Source organism: Mesoplodon densirostris, chromosome 11, assembly GCF_025265405.1.
Source record: "Mesoplodon densirostris isolate mMesDen1 chromosome 11, mMesDen1 primary haplotype, whole genome shotgun sequence".
NCBI lineage: Eukaryota > Metazoa > Chordata > Mammalia > Artiodactyla > Ziphiidae > Mesoplodon > Mesoplodon densirostris.
The window spans coordinates 54,495,572-54,508,732 of NC_082671.1; the positions used below are offsets into that span (position 1 = coordinate 54,495,572).

Genomic DNA, 13,161 nt, shown 5'->3' on the forward strand with positions numbered 1-13,161 from the left:
AAAGCCACATAAAGATTCTCAAATAATATTTTCATAAGGACTACATACTGATAATAACACCCACTTTCTAAATCAACTTTCTTCTTCATTCTACAAGACAATGACTTTCAGAATAAATAAAAATATAGTTCTAAGTGACATAATTTACTTGTCCCAGAGCCAAAAGTTGAATGGTCCACTATGCAAATTTGGTCATCGCCAATGTTCCTACATGTCAGGGATAACATCGTAAGTTTCTTTGGACAGAACAGTCAGTGGGTTACTATAGTGAGTTTGATCTCTGCAATTTTAGTGTCAGAGATACTTATGATTCTAAGTACCCCATGTGTGGCTATTAAAGGTAAAATAAACAGCAGGGGTATGGTTCCAATTGCTTAGTAAACAATCATAGAAAGATGTTTATTAAAGCTGACTCTCAAGTGACAGATAAATGCACAGTTCTATTATGTATGCTAAATTTAACATGCTGCAAGCTTAAAAGCAGATAGATCAAAACAAGAGAGGTTTTAAAAAATCATAAAGACAAAATACAGCTATGTCAGTATGTGACAGGAAAATAATTTTGCCTTAAAAGTGATCTTCCCCAACCCCCTCAAGGAACATGTAACCACAATTCATGGAACAAAATTAAAGCAAGTTGGGAGCATTCCATTTCTTAGCCTGCTTGGCTTTGAGTTAAAAAAAAATGAGCTGTTGTTAAACTAAGATACAATTGATCTCTTCTACTATAAACAAAAAACTACATCAGATCATTACTGATATATAATTCTGATTTATTAATGTGTGACATTTAGTTCTTAAAAAAACAAAACAAAAACAACACACACACACACACACAAAACAAGCCAGTAAACAGACTCTTTCATGCACATCCTTTTTTCTACCTTACAAAGTTCCACAACATGATTTTTTAGAGGAGCTCCCTTGCTCAGCGTTGGCATATGTTTTTCATTTTTCACTGTCAACAACCATATTTACAGAAAGATGTACAAATATTGTGAATGGTAGGCTGTGCAACCCTCACATGATTAAAACTTCAGTTTCTTGGTTTTCTAGGGCTTTGTGTAAATGCCAATATATTTGAGAGTTCACCTAACTGCGCATCTTAACCTTTGTTCCCAAAGGTGAAGGGCAGGATTTTTAATCAAGTAGCAATTTACCTTAATTGGGAAAACATAATTAGGTATTATTATCTAATTGCAATTACTGGTTGGAGAAAGTCACATTTCACAAGTAGTGACCCATGATGGATTATCACTCTCCTATTACTGAATTCTGCATCTGTATTTGTGTTTGGCAGACAGCCAATAAAAATTCAAAGGTAATCACAATGCTTCTCTGCAGTCCAGCTATCAAAGTCACCAACTCCGCTGCTGAATAAGAAACCGAGACATACTTCCTGAGCCACATCTCGGCTATATCTGTTTCCTGCTCAGACATCAAGTGGAGATCAAAATAATTGTATAAAAAAAAACCCCATGTGAAGAAGGTTAGAGAACTGTTCTACACTTCGGTTCTGGTACAGTTAAAAAGTTTAATGTCTCAAGGCACCACTATGGTTGAACATCAGATACATGGGTAACCAGCTAATCTACTAGGCTGTAAAGTCAGTAAGTAGCTTGCACAACTGTGAAAAAGCAATCTCTAGAGGACCGTTAGATATACTGTAGGCACAGGTATCATAATACAAATAGAAAACAATGAGTCCTAGAAAAAGCAGGTTGAGCACCGTTGTGGCATCGTTTGTATTTCTTTACCTAACGCTACGTAAACCTTAACATTTACAAAAGGAAAAACTAACTTTTGAAAGTTACACCCAGGGTTGCTCTTTGTGCTATCCCCCAATAAGCGGTCTAGTTCATCGGTGTACTTTTAGAAGTCGTTGGATCTGGGTCGCCCCCTGTGGCGCTGGTCGATTCATTTAAGTGCGAGCTCAAGTTCTCCGACGTTAGGTGGGAAGACTTGTAGACGATCTCATTGAAGTCAGATCTGATGCACACCAAAGGGGGGTCATTCAACGGGTCTTCCACTGAGGCCTGGGTGTTTTCTCGCGTGATTCCCATGTCCTTGCTTTGTTCTGATGGGGATTTTCTTTTCATGCGTGTGTAAGTATTGTCTTGATTCTCCATGCCTTGCTCATTTTTCAAAAACCGTCCAAAGAACCAAATGAAGAATCCAAACCACACAAAAGCTATCAGACTTGGCACAAAAGCCAGACACTTGACATCAAGTCTTGCCCCTATGAACCTGCTGTGTAGGAACATGTCTCCCTCAACATAGGTTTTATTAGTCTGAGGGTTGGTGTGATTGGACCTCCATTCCCAGGATAGCTTGGTTCTGTTCAAATCCTTTAGACTCTCTGAGTCTTTCACTGTATATATCTTCTGCCCTGGGCCAATATACTGTCCATATTCATGAGGCTTATAAAATATCTGATTCTTCCACATATTAAGATCCAAAATCAAGACGAGAAAGATAATCCCATAGTTAAACCATTTACCTGCATTAAAAAAGAAATACTGCATATTAGTCAAAGACCTATAAAACTGCAGTAGAGTTTTCTCCTACCAAATGGAGATACTGGTATTATAGCATAAATTGTTAATATTTTAGACCTGCTAAAATTTTTTGAGAGTGTTATGCTACCATTAAGTGAATTGGCAATGGGAATATCCTAAATGGATTCTAGGCATGTGAAAATGTAACTATAGATCCAAGAGCCAGTAATTTATGATATTTACACTTTCTAGATTAAGTTTCCTGGTTTATAAGGCACCACTGTTATACTCAAATTTGGTTCCATGTAGGTTATTCTATAGAACAATTTAATTAATGTTTAAAAACAAAGTTCTGATGAAATTCTTAAGAAAAGTCCAATGTATGATTGACTATCTCTTATAGTTTTATAATTAAGCCAGGGAAAGAAATAAATCATTTTGCAGTGCAAGCACAGCAGTATAACAATTGAATTCACATTGCTCTTTGTAGGTGACCTGTTGATTAAACCATTAGTTGATGTGATTCAGATCAATAATCCTTGAGCATTCATTTCAAGACTTTAAAATTAATTGCATCAAACTCTCATTGAACAGAATCCATTTATCAGACATATAAATATAACCAAAGTTGTAGAAGACATGATTTGGAGAGACTGTAATTATTATGACTTCTTTGTAGTATTTAAAACTCTTACATAAATAAGGTATTATTTAGAGACATACTACCTAGTGAAATCTTTGCATCTTTAAATGGAAAGAATGTTGAAAAAATTTCAAGGGATACTAGATTCCATTATAATTTTTATTATAATTTATTCCAAGTTTTAGTGTATCATAATAATATAGTAATACTCAGCTCATATTTTTGCAAAATTAGGTGATATATATAACAGGTTCTAAAAGTTTTAGTTATAATTATATGTGTTATGTCAAAATTATTTTATTTTGTATGTAAAAATAGTGATAGTGAATATTATTAAGTTACTGCTTCACATGAGAGATAGGATCTTGGGCAAACTTCTTAAACTAAGTTTGGTAAAAATGTATTTTTTAATATGTACTCCAAAAGAACACATAGCTCTATAAAAATATAACTTTGTAAGGAGTTTAAGAAATTATTTTATCATCATCATTACACATTTTCAATCTCCTATTATATGCAAGGTTGAAGAACTTTAATCCGGGGCTAGCTCCCAAACCTACTAGCTATGTGACCTTGGGTTAGTTGTTTAAATTTTCTAAACTCCAATTTCTTTACAAGCAGAAAATAACAGTACTTATTAAGCTGTTAGCATTTCATGAGATTATTAGATACTAAGCACAATGCCTGGTACATAATAGGAACTCAGTAATTGTTACTATTATTATCATTAAAGCCTTGCCTAAGTCATGATAATGTCTTCATTTGCATGGGAAGGTGCAACTTCTTCTCTATGAAGAGAATTTATATAAATCATATGAAGGGAAATTATACCTCTGCCTGTCCTGAAATCATTCAACTATATAGGGTTTATAATATTTGCAATGGAAGCTCTTGCCTGAATGATTTATTTGGCACACCCAAACTGCAAAGTAAGATAGAACATTGGAAACGTTTCCAGATATGATAAAATGTTTATAACATCTGGTACTGTTAAGTTCAAACCACTCCTGCCCTCTTGAATCTTCAAAACGAAAACAGAATCAACCATAAAACAAATTAAGAAAGCTCAAGCCAGAGAAATTCAAATACAAAGGTGAGCATCATTACCAAACATTTATTGTGCTCAGAATAGACTCTGTGGAGGGTACCTTAGTAGATGCTGAAGACATATGCTACTGCCTTCTAGGAAGGAACTTATCATCTTATGGGGGAAATAGGATAGAGACATCAACAGATAAATAATAAGAGGCCACATTTAAGAGGTGCCAAAGGAGTGATACAAACCATTAATGCTGCAGATGTTGAGAAAATGGAATAAAAACTGAGGGCTAATTTCTGCAGGAAAGATTTTGAAGGAAATAGCAATTCATGTGGTCCCAGAATGAAAAGCAAGACAGGGAACAGTTTGGAAAATGTTATGTTTCTTTCTAGTATATGCTTTTATTATGCTGCAGATAGAATAACATACAGAAAAAGATCAGGTAACGTGGAAGAGAGGGCCCGAGGGGAGAGAAAAGGGGAAGAATGGAGAATATCATAGGAAAAAAAGGCCAACCAGAATGAGAGACAGGTGATATATAAAAGTTCAGGGATTATCATTCAGTATCTCGGAGGCACTAATTTGTAGCTTCTGTGATACAAGCAGTTGGGAGAGGGGTTTTGGATGCTTCTTTGTTGTAGAAGATCCATACTTATTCCCTTGTTGTAAACTACATGGGTTATGAAGCCAGACTGGATGGTGAGGGGAAGAGGTCCTTGGACTTGTGTGACTGACCATCACCTTCTTGACTCATAAAGGTCCCTTGTAAAAATATGTAACCTCTCTTGGTCACTTTTATAAACTCATGAACAGAGCAGTCCTTCATAAAGTGTCCTGTTTCCAGGGTAATGAAGTCAGAAACTGAACATAAGCAGCATCATGGAATCAGCGAGGAAAAAGAAGAATGCTCATGGAGTTTGGAGAAGGGTGCTTTCCTGGTGGGGAGAAGATGCTCAGGGAATGTTTAATAGTCAAAGGAAAAAAAATAAAATCAGAGAATAAAAGTGGTAGTGAATGTACAGCGATCAAACTGAAAGAACCCTGAGGATAGAAGGAGCTTTTTTCCATTTTTTCAAATTATTTTCTCTACCCAAGTTGAATGGTCCTGGGTCAGTTTGACCACTAAACTGTCACACAAAAGGGTCACATTATGTTGTTTCTCACATGACCTGGTGTCTGAATATTTAGATAGGATGAAGGAGACACACATTAAGAATGTGTTGCCTGACATGGATACCATCACCCTGCTCTAACACATCTTTACTGATTTGTGAGAGAGAGTACCATAGTGACAAAAACTGCAGGCTGGACACCAGCAGATGGAGATCTAATACTCATCTTAAATAATGCAACCTTGGGTAACTTGTTTAACCTCTCCAGATCTCAGCAATTTTATTTTCAAATTGAGGAAACAGAACTAGATGCCTCCCAGTTCTATGATTCTGTCCTCTTCCCCCAAATCCTTCTACTTATTAACTATTCAATTTTTTGTTCTATGAAATGGATAATAATACCAACATAACCACTTCAAAGGATCATTGTGAGGATAAAATGAGAGGTTATATTTAAAAGTTCTCTGAAATGTATTGTTTGCCAAAAATGTAGGGTAGTGTTATTTCTGCCATTTCTTCCTTCTATTTCTTCCATCCAGTTCATACGAGATCTTAGTGATGGAAAAGAGAGAGAGAAGAGTGTGTAAGGATTTGTAACAAAGATATATCCTAAATGTTTCAGTTTGGATAAAACAGAATAAATTACTGAGCACTGACATTACTGGGTAGATATCACTGGACTAATTATCCAAGAGGATCCAGTGTATAGCTATATGTAAATATGCTTTGTGAATCACCATATTTAACTTGTTAAAAATCCTTAGCAATTGTAATTTGTCTACAGCTTGCAGTAGTATTAGTCCAGAGACAAGGTCTTTTATACACACAAATTTGGAAGCAGATAGATTCTTCCCTCCCCTGCAGACAGATCGTGTTGGGCGGTGGGGAAGTGCAGAGAGGAGAGAATCAACTGAAGCAGGATCCCTATTGATTTATTTCCTTTTCTCCTCTGTGAAGGTAGCATTGTCCTTCCCCCCACTGCTGTAGCCACTCAGTCGAAACTTGGAACAGCTGAAAATATAGAAGAAATGGCTCTTCTTACTTTTTGTTTGTTTCCTGCCCACCTGACATAACTTCTGGTCCATTTATCCATTTGTACAAGGAAGGATGTTCATCTTTCTCTATCATCCATTATTCCATTTTCCTATACAGTGCTTTATTACTTTGATAATACTCTCTCCTCTTTACAAAAACCAGTTTTATGAGGTGCAGCAAACTAGAAAGCAAAATCAGGCGGGACAAGTCAACCTTAGTGTTCTTGTCTATAAAGTGAAGGAGTTGAGCTATATGATCCTTAAGATTTCTTCCCTGTCCTGAAAGTCTCTTTGATGATTCTGTGAAATAAACATCACCTAAACCTCAGTGTTTTATGATGGGCCAGAAAATTCTCACCATTAGAGCAAAAAAGATGCAATACACAATTTTCAGATGGAGAAAGCTTTCCTTAAAAAAAGATTGTATATTCTGAGAAACGCAGTTTACCATAAAAAGATAAATTTGAGTCCCTGAAATGACACACATGACAAGATATAAGACACAAAAAAGAAAAGACTAGAAGTGCTTCTACTGTCATTTTTCCATGTGTGTTGTTGTAAACTGACAATCAACCATAACGAGAGGTTTGGTATTTCGGCATTTATCACATGAGAGATTTTGCATTTTCCCCTGTGGTTTCAACTACATAGCATAATGTAAATCAGCAAGGAGGAAGGGTAATAATCCATACATTATTTCTATTAATCTCCTTCTCGAAATACTTCACTGTCTCTTTTAATGAGAAATCCCTGCATGGTGTTGGTGGCATTACCTCTTTTTTGTGTTTTGTGCTTTTAATGAATCTTACTGATTGTCAAAAATGATATTACGGTGGTAGTTTTATCATTTTACTTTGTGGGAGTTTATAGAATCCTGGGCTAGTTAATTTTAAAAGAATTCTTCATTAAATATCACCCTCACCCAGCATAGGAAATGACAACAGTTTGGGGGAAAGTGTTGTTTTTTCAACTAAGGAAAAAAGCTATAAGTGCTGATATTTCCACCATATAATGAACCTTTCATGATTCAAATATGCAATTATAGTATTTTGAAAAATCTTTTACTCAGTAGGGTTGCCAGTCAGCATTGAGGTTGAGCTGTGCTGTGAGCACCCTCTATACCAAGTGGGTGTCACCACTAAGCCAGACTACTGTGTCCAGTGGTCATACTCCACAGAGCCATTTAGTATCCATTATGGGATAGCAGGAAACCATGGCCTTGAAGAAGACGACGTTCGGATAATTAAATAAATAACAGTTTAGTGTAACAGGCTTCTTGGCCGTATTCAATGTCTTCTCATTCCAGACATGATCAGTGAAAACAGTGTTCACTGAGTTAGCATCTCTTTAAGTCCCCCTAGGCATTTTAGGGATATCTAGAAACCACATTAAGTGCTTGGGCCATGAGGAGACCATTTAGCAAATTGAAGATAATTACTAAATAATTGACGAACTAATGAGAGTTACTTGAGTTAATAAATTATCTCCTTAAGGGCTTCCCTGGTGGCGCAGTGGTTGAGAGTCCGCCTGCCGATGCAGGGGACACGAGTTCGTGCCCCGGTCTGGGAAGATCCCACATGCCGCAGAGCGGCTGGGGCTGTGAACCATGGCTGCTGAGTCTGCACGTCCGGAGCCTGTGCTCCGCAAAGGGAGAGGCCACAACAGTGAGAGGCCTGCGTACCGCAAAAAAAAAAAAAAAAAAAATCTCCTTAAGACTTAAAAGCAAATGAATACAGCTTCTCAAAGTACCTCTCTTGTCATTGTCATTTCAGTAAGTGGGAGACTACTCCTTTAGGACATAATACAATATGATGAATAGAGGTAGAAACTTGTGGTGATAAAATGTGAAAGAAAAGGACATGCAGTTATACTGAATTAGATGACCCTCAAACTCTGACTTTCTTGAGATTGGGAACTGTGCCACTCATTTCCGTATTCCCTAGATCTTAGCTTAGTTTTAGACACAGGTGAACTCAGAAAATGTCCACTAATCATTAGGTAAATGTCTGAGATATTGTGTCCAGAAAAATTTCGAGGAGTGAAGTTCTAGTCTTTCAAGTCAAATACACGTGTCACCATGATCTGGTGAATTCCAGGATACTGCTAAAATAAAATAAAATTAAGATAAAAATAAGATAAAATCTGGAAAATTGGGCAAAACAAAATATTTGTCTCAAAGATTATGATTAATTATATATTTCCAGTCTTTCTTCTGGATGTAAAGACAAATTCCTGAAAATCACTTGAGTTTTATTACAAAAATCCTCATCTATGCATAAGTGAACCCAGAACACCTCAGCCTGGACAGGATAGACCAGCTTAGGGACAGCAAGGACTGACAGGCAGTGGGTAAAGCAACCATGGCCTTGAAGAAGATGAGTTTGGGACAAATAAAAGGGATTGCTGCTTTATGTAGAAGTAAACATAGTTTACTTACATAGTAAACTCCTAGAGCTTCACAACTGTGTTGAAAATGGAAATTGCTGCAGGAAAGATTTAGAAAAATTCAGAACTGAGAGAATAGCAAGAGATCCTTGTGTACTTTGGATAAATTCACGATCACTGGGGACTGTCATGGTGAAGGGGATGAATTGTATTTCCCTACAACAAGTCCCTTGCTAATTTTGCCAGACAGAATATTCTGCTGGATGGACCACTGGCCTGCCCTCGCCAGCACTTTCCATGATATATTTGACACAGGAGAGCTCTTTTAAAAAACAATCTTTGGGAGCTGATTTGCCAGAAATCAGGCACCTATGGAAATAAAATGAAGGGGGTTTCAGCATTATTTTCCACATTCTCACCATTGTAAAGCACCTGTGCCCTCACGCATCTCAGGAAACTGAAATAGAACACAGACCTACAGAGGCTTGTTTACTTCTACATTTTCCATTTTTGCCGAAGGCTTCCCATGGGTATCATCGTGCCAGCAGTGTGAATTCTCTCCTCACAGATGCACAGGCCTTCCTTCTGGCCTTTCCCCCAACCCTCTCCTAATTTACTCAGATGATGGCCACCAATGGGACACTTCCTTTGTCTGGCTGGGATGACAGATGGCAGAGCTTCCACCGGGATTGGCATTAATAGGACTCATAGGAGCTTCCAAGACTAAATTGAGAGGCCATTCCTCTCTTGAGACTTAGTACATCACATTTTGAATCCATCTTTGCACTCACCTTATAGGTAAAAGGGAAGAGGGCAAAAGAGATAATTACACAGTTGCATTTAGCACTTATTTTTAGGAGAAGAACAATGGACTTGGGCTAAAAGCACCATGACCGAATCACTAACCATTTATCCCCTTTATTACTGAAGTCAAAATTCCCAGAAAAAAATATTTTAACACACCCTTGGATAGAGATGATTTATTTTTTATAAGCTGTAGCCCAGCTTATAAACTGAAAGCTCATACATACTGCAGCAAACCATCTGTCAAGGGGGATCCGGATGAGCTAAACAGATGCAACAATTCAAGTTATTTCTGACATGCATAAATAAAACTAGCCAGGAATCAGGATTAAAAAATACTCAAATCCTAAAGGCTTTTAAAATGTCAATGGGAACTCATCAGTGTCAGATAACCCTCTACATACAGAGCATAACATTGGGAGAGAGATTTTTTTTTTTTCATTCTTAGATTTCTGTTTCTTGAGGACTCAGAACAGTAAATAACAGGAAAGAACTCAGAATAGTGGAAAAATAATTTGAGAGCCCTCTCTCAGGCTACCTAATGTTTGTGAATTAAATAGGAAAGCCAGATTCTGGAGGGATGAAAGGAAAAGCTTTAGGTAAAAATACTGAGAGTTTATTGAGTGCTTACTTCATGGCAGGCAGTGTTTTAAGTGCCTTGTACATATTAATTAATTTCATTCTCACTGCAATCCTATGGGATAAGTACCATTACTGTCCCCATTTAACAGATGAGAAAACTGAACCTCTAAGAGGTTAAAGAGCTTGACAAGGGCCCTGCCACCAGTTAGTAGCAGGGCTGGAACCTATGCACCAAGTCTTTACATTCCATTGCCTCAGCATGCACTGAACATCTTTTCTAGATCACAGAGAAATAATAATTGAGGCCATCCTTGACCCTGGGAGAACCCCAGCCATTCTTGTCTAGGCTCTTCTGCTGCAAAACAAACACAGACAGAGAAAGCAATAGACAGAGCTATCTGAAGGTCTGAAGGATTCCTTCCTAGCCCTGGCTCCAGCTTCTTCTGGACCTTTCCCCGGTCATGCTCTGCTTTGGGACCTCCCCTCTTGGCCCCAGCTCTGAACTTTCTAGCTCCTGCCAGGCTGCTACCATGTGCCTTTCTCATTGGCTACCCCATTTCTATTGAATTTGCATTCTGCCCCTTGGCTTTTGTTTTAAGAAGTGCATAGAAAATAAATAAAAGCTGAGATGAGAGGAATTCTAACTATAGAAAATGTTTCTCAGTAGCAGTGTTTCTCAAAGTGTGGTTCTCTGACTGCCTGCATAGGCATCAGTGGTGGTGCTTAAGAGGATGGCAGATTCTGGGCTCCACCTCCTACCTCAGGCATCTGACTCTGGGTGTGTGGCTGACAGATCTTTTATACAAGCTCTCCAGGTGATTCTCATACACATAAAGTTTGAGAAACATAGACGGATATAGAGGGTTTCACGCTTAATACTCCCAGGGGTGATTTGCTGAACAAGGAAAGCATTAGGGTCTCTTTACCAAAAGAAGCAGAACTTGAAGGAACTTATCAAGCTAGCGTTTGTGGTTCACTTGGAAATTTGTGGGCTACTAACTATTGAGCATGTTAAAATACAACACGTAGCACTGTGTTTTGGGGGTTTTACCTGGGTTTGCCCAGAAACAACTATCTTATAACATCAGATAAAGTCAAAGACCTTTCAGGGGAGATGGGTGATACTCCAGAGTGGCTTCAACAACCTCTTCACCAACTCACAGAACAAAGAGAGCAACAGAACAAAACAAAAGGGGAAAGTTCTTTTTTCAGCCTCTAAACCTGTCACCCTTTTCCTAGAAATTTTTATCTTGGATCTGGGGAAGCACATGACCATCTTACCACAAACTGGATTTAAATAGTTAATGGTGGGGCTTCCCTGGTGGCGCAGTGGTTGGGCGTCCGCCTGCCGATGCAGGGGACACAGATTCTTGCTCCGGTCCGGGAAGATCCCACATACCGCGGAGTGGCTGGGCCAGCGAGCTATGGCCGCTGAGCCTGCGCGTCCGGAGCCTGTGCTCCGCAACGGGAGAGGCCACAGCGGTGAGAGGCCCATGTACCGCAAAAAAAAAAAAAAAAAGTTTATGGTGGAGCCCTTCACCCCAAACCCCACATGTATCCTATCTTATTTTGACTTTAAGCCCCGGAATCCTCGAAAGCCTTCCTAGTAGGTCCAGATACCCAATCATTTGCATGGCTCTTCTCAGGGAGACAGTCTGACCTCACCTGTGTCTTCTCAATCAGAAAGGAGCAGTTCTCAATGGTCAGCATCATCCAGGGCAGCTTTACAAAAGTCCCATTCCTTGGCCTTTGCCCAGACCTACTGGGTTGGGACCACTAGGAATGGGGCCCAACAATCTGTATATTTATAAAATTCCTGGATGATATGATAATCAGCATAATTTGGCAAATACTACCACAAAGCCTTAATTATAATATATTTCCATCTTCTGGAAAACTTTATTAATGTGAAGTCTCTATTGCAAAAACTTAGCTAGCCTTTCCTCCTTTTACATTTTTAGAAAATAATACTTGGTGGGATGAATGTTTTAGTTCAAAGGCACAGGAGGCTTTACCTTGAAAGTAATGATGCTGAATCATCAGAGATTCCTGTATGCCTGGCTCCCTTCCCAGACACTGAATACAAGTTTTAGTTGTAATTTTGTATTCATATTCTTAAGTAAAGCATTCCAAATTGTGTAAGCTTTGGGAACCACAAAACCTACCCCTGCCCCTGTCTATAAATGACAGCATATACGACAAAGCTATGCAAAAGTGCCCGAAATTAAATATATTTTAACAGCTTAAATTTTCTTTCTGGCCAGTGGATTTTCTTTTTTTTTTTTTTTTTTTTTTGCGGTATGCGGGCCTCTCACTGTTGTGGCCTCCCCCGTTGCGGAGCACAGGCTCCGGACGCGCAGGCTCAGCGGCCATGGCTCACGGGCCCAGCCGCTCCGCGGCATATGGGATCCTCCCAGACCGGGGCACGAACCCGTATCCCCTGCATCGGCAGGCGGACTCTCAACCACTTGCGCCACCAGGGAGGCCCAAGCCAGTGGATTTTCTGAATCTTCCTCCATTACCCCCTTTTTTAAACCTGATATTCTGCACTCAAACAGTATATTTTTGATAGGGCTTCTGATATTCAGTCAGAGACAATATTAGTGCCATGATGGTCTGAGACAAGAGCTGATAGCAAGAACAGATGGTCCCGTCAAAAGCCCACCCAAAGGGATATGATGATACCACGTGTGTCATAGCTGTTTTAGAAGTCCGAGAGGGTAGCATGCTGCCGAGATTAAGTGGGGACTCTGAAACCACACTATGTGACCTGAACTCAAATTGATTGATTTACCCAGTGAATTTAATGGAAGAGCCTCATTCATTTTGAATAGGAAAAGAAACCTGCTGCATCTTCCCTATTCATGAGCTCATTCTCCAATTTAGGAAGGTTGCCTCATGCTCAAAGCAAAAAACAGGCTTCAAGTTGAGCAAAGGTTTTTTTGCAGTACTCAGATGTTCACATTTTCTGTGCTCAGGCTATTTTTATTCGGCAGCACAGACGGTCGTGTAAGCACAGATTTCTTCAGCAGTTTTTATTATAGCAGGTGTGGGATCTTAGGCC

The 13,161-nt window shown here is 38.8% G+C and overlaps 1 protein-coding gene across 2 annotated transcripts in view; it reads right to left on the bottom strand.

The window, feature by feature from the left end:
* Positions 1-1,332: 1,332 nt before the first annotated feature.
* TMEM117 (transmembrane protein 117) overlaps positions 1,333-13,161 on the bottom strand; it is a 531,055-nt gene continuing 519,226 nt past the window's right edge. For both annotated transcript variants that reach the window (XM_060113376.1, XM_060113377.1), the window contains one exon: positions 1,333-2,500. In XM_060113376.1, the coding sequence (XP_059969359.1) occupies positions 1,854-2,500 (647 nt within the window). In that variant the 3' untranslated portion in view covers positions 1,333-1,853. The remainder of the gene's footprint in view (positions 2,501-13,161) is intronic.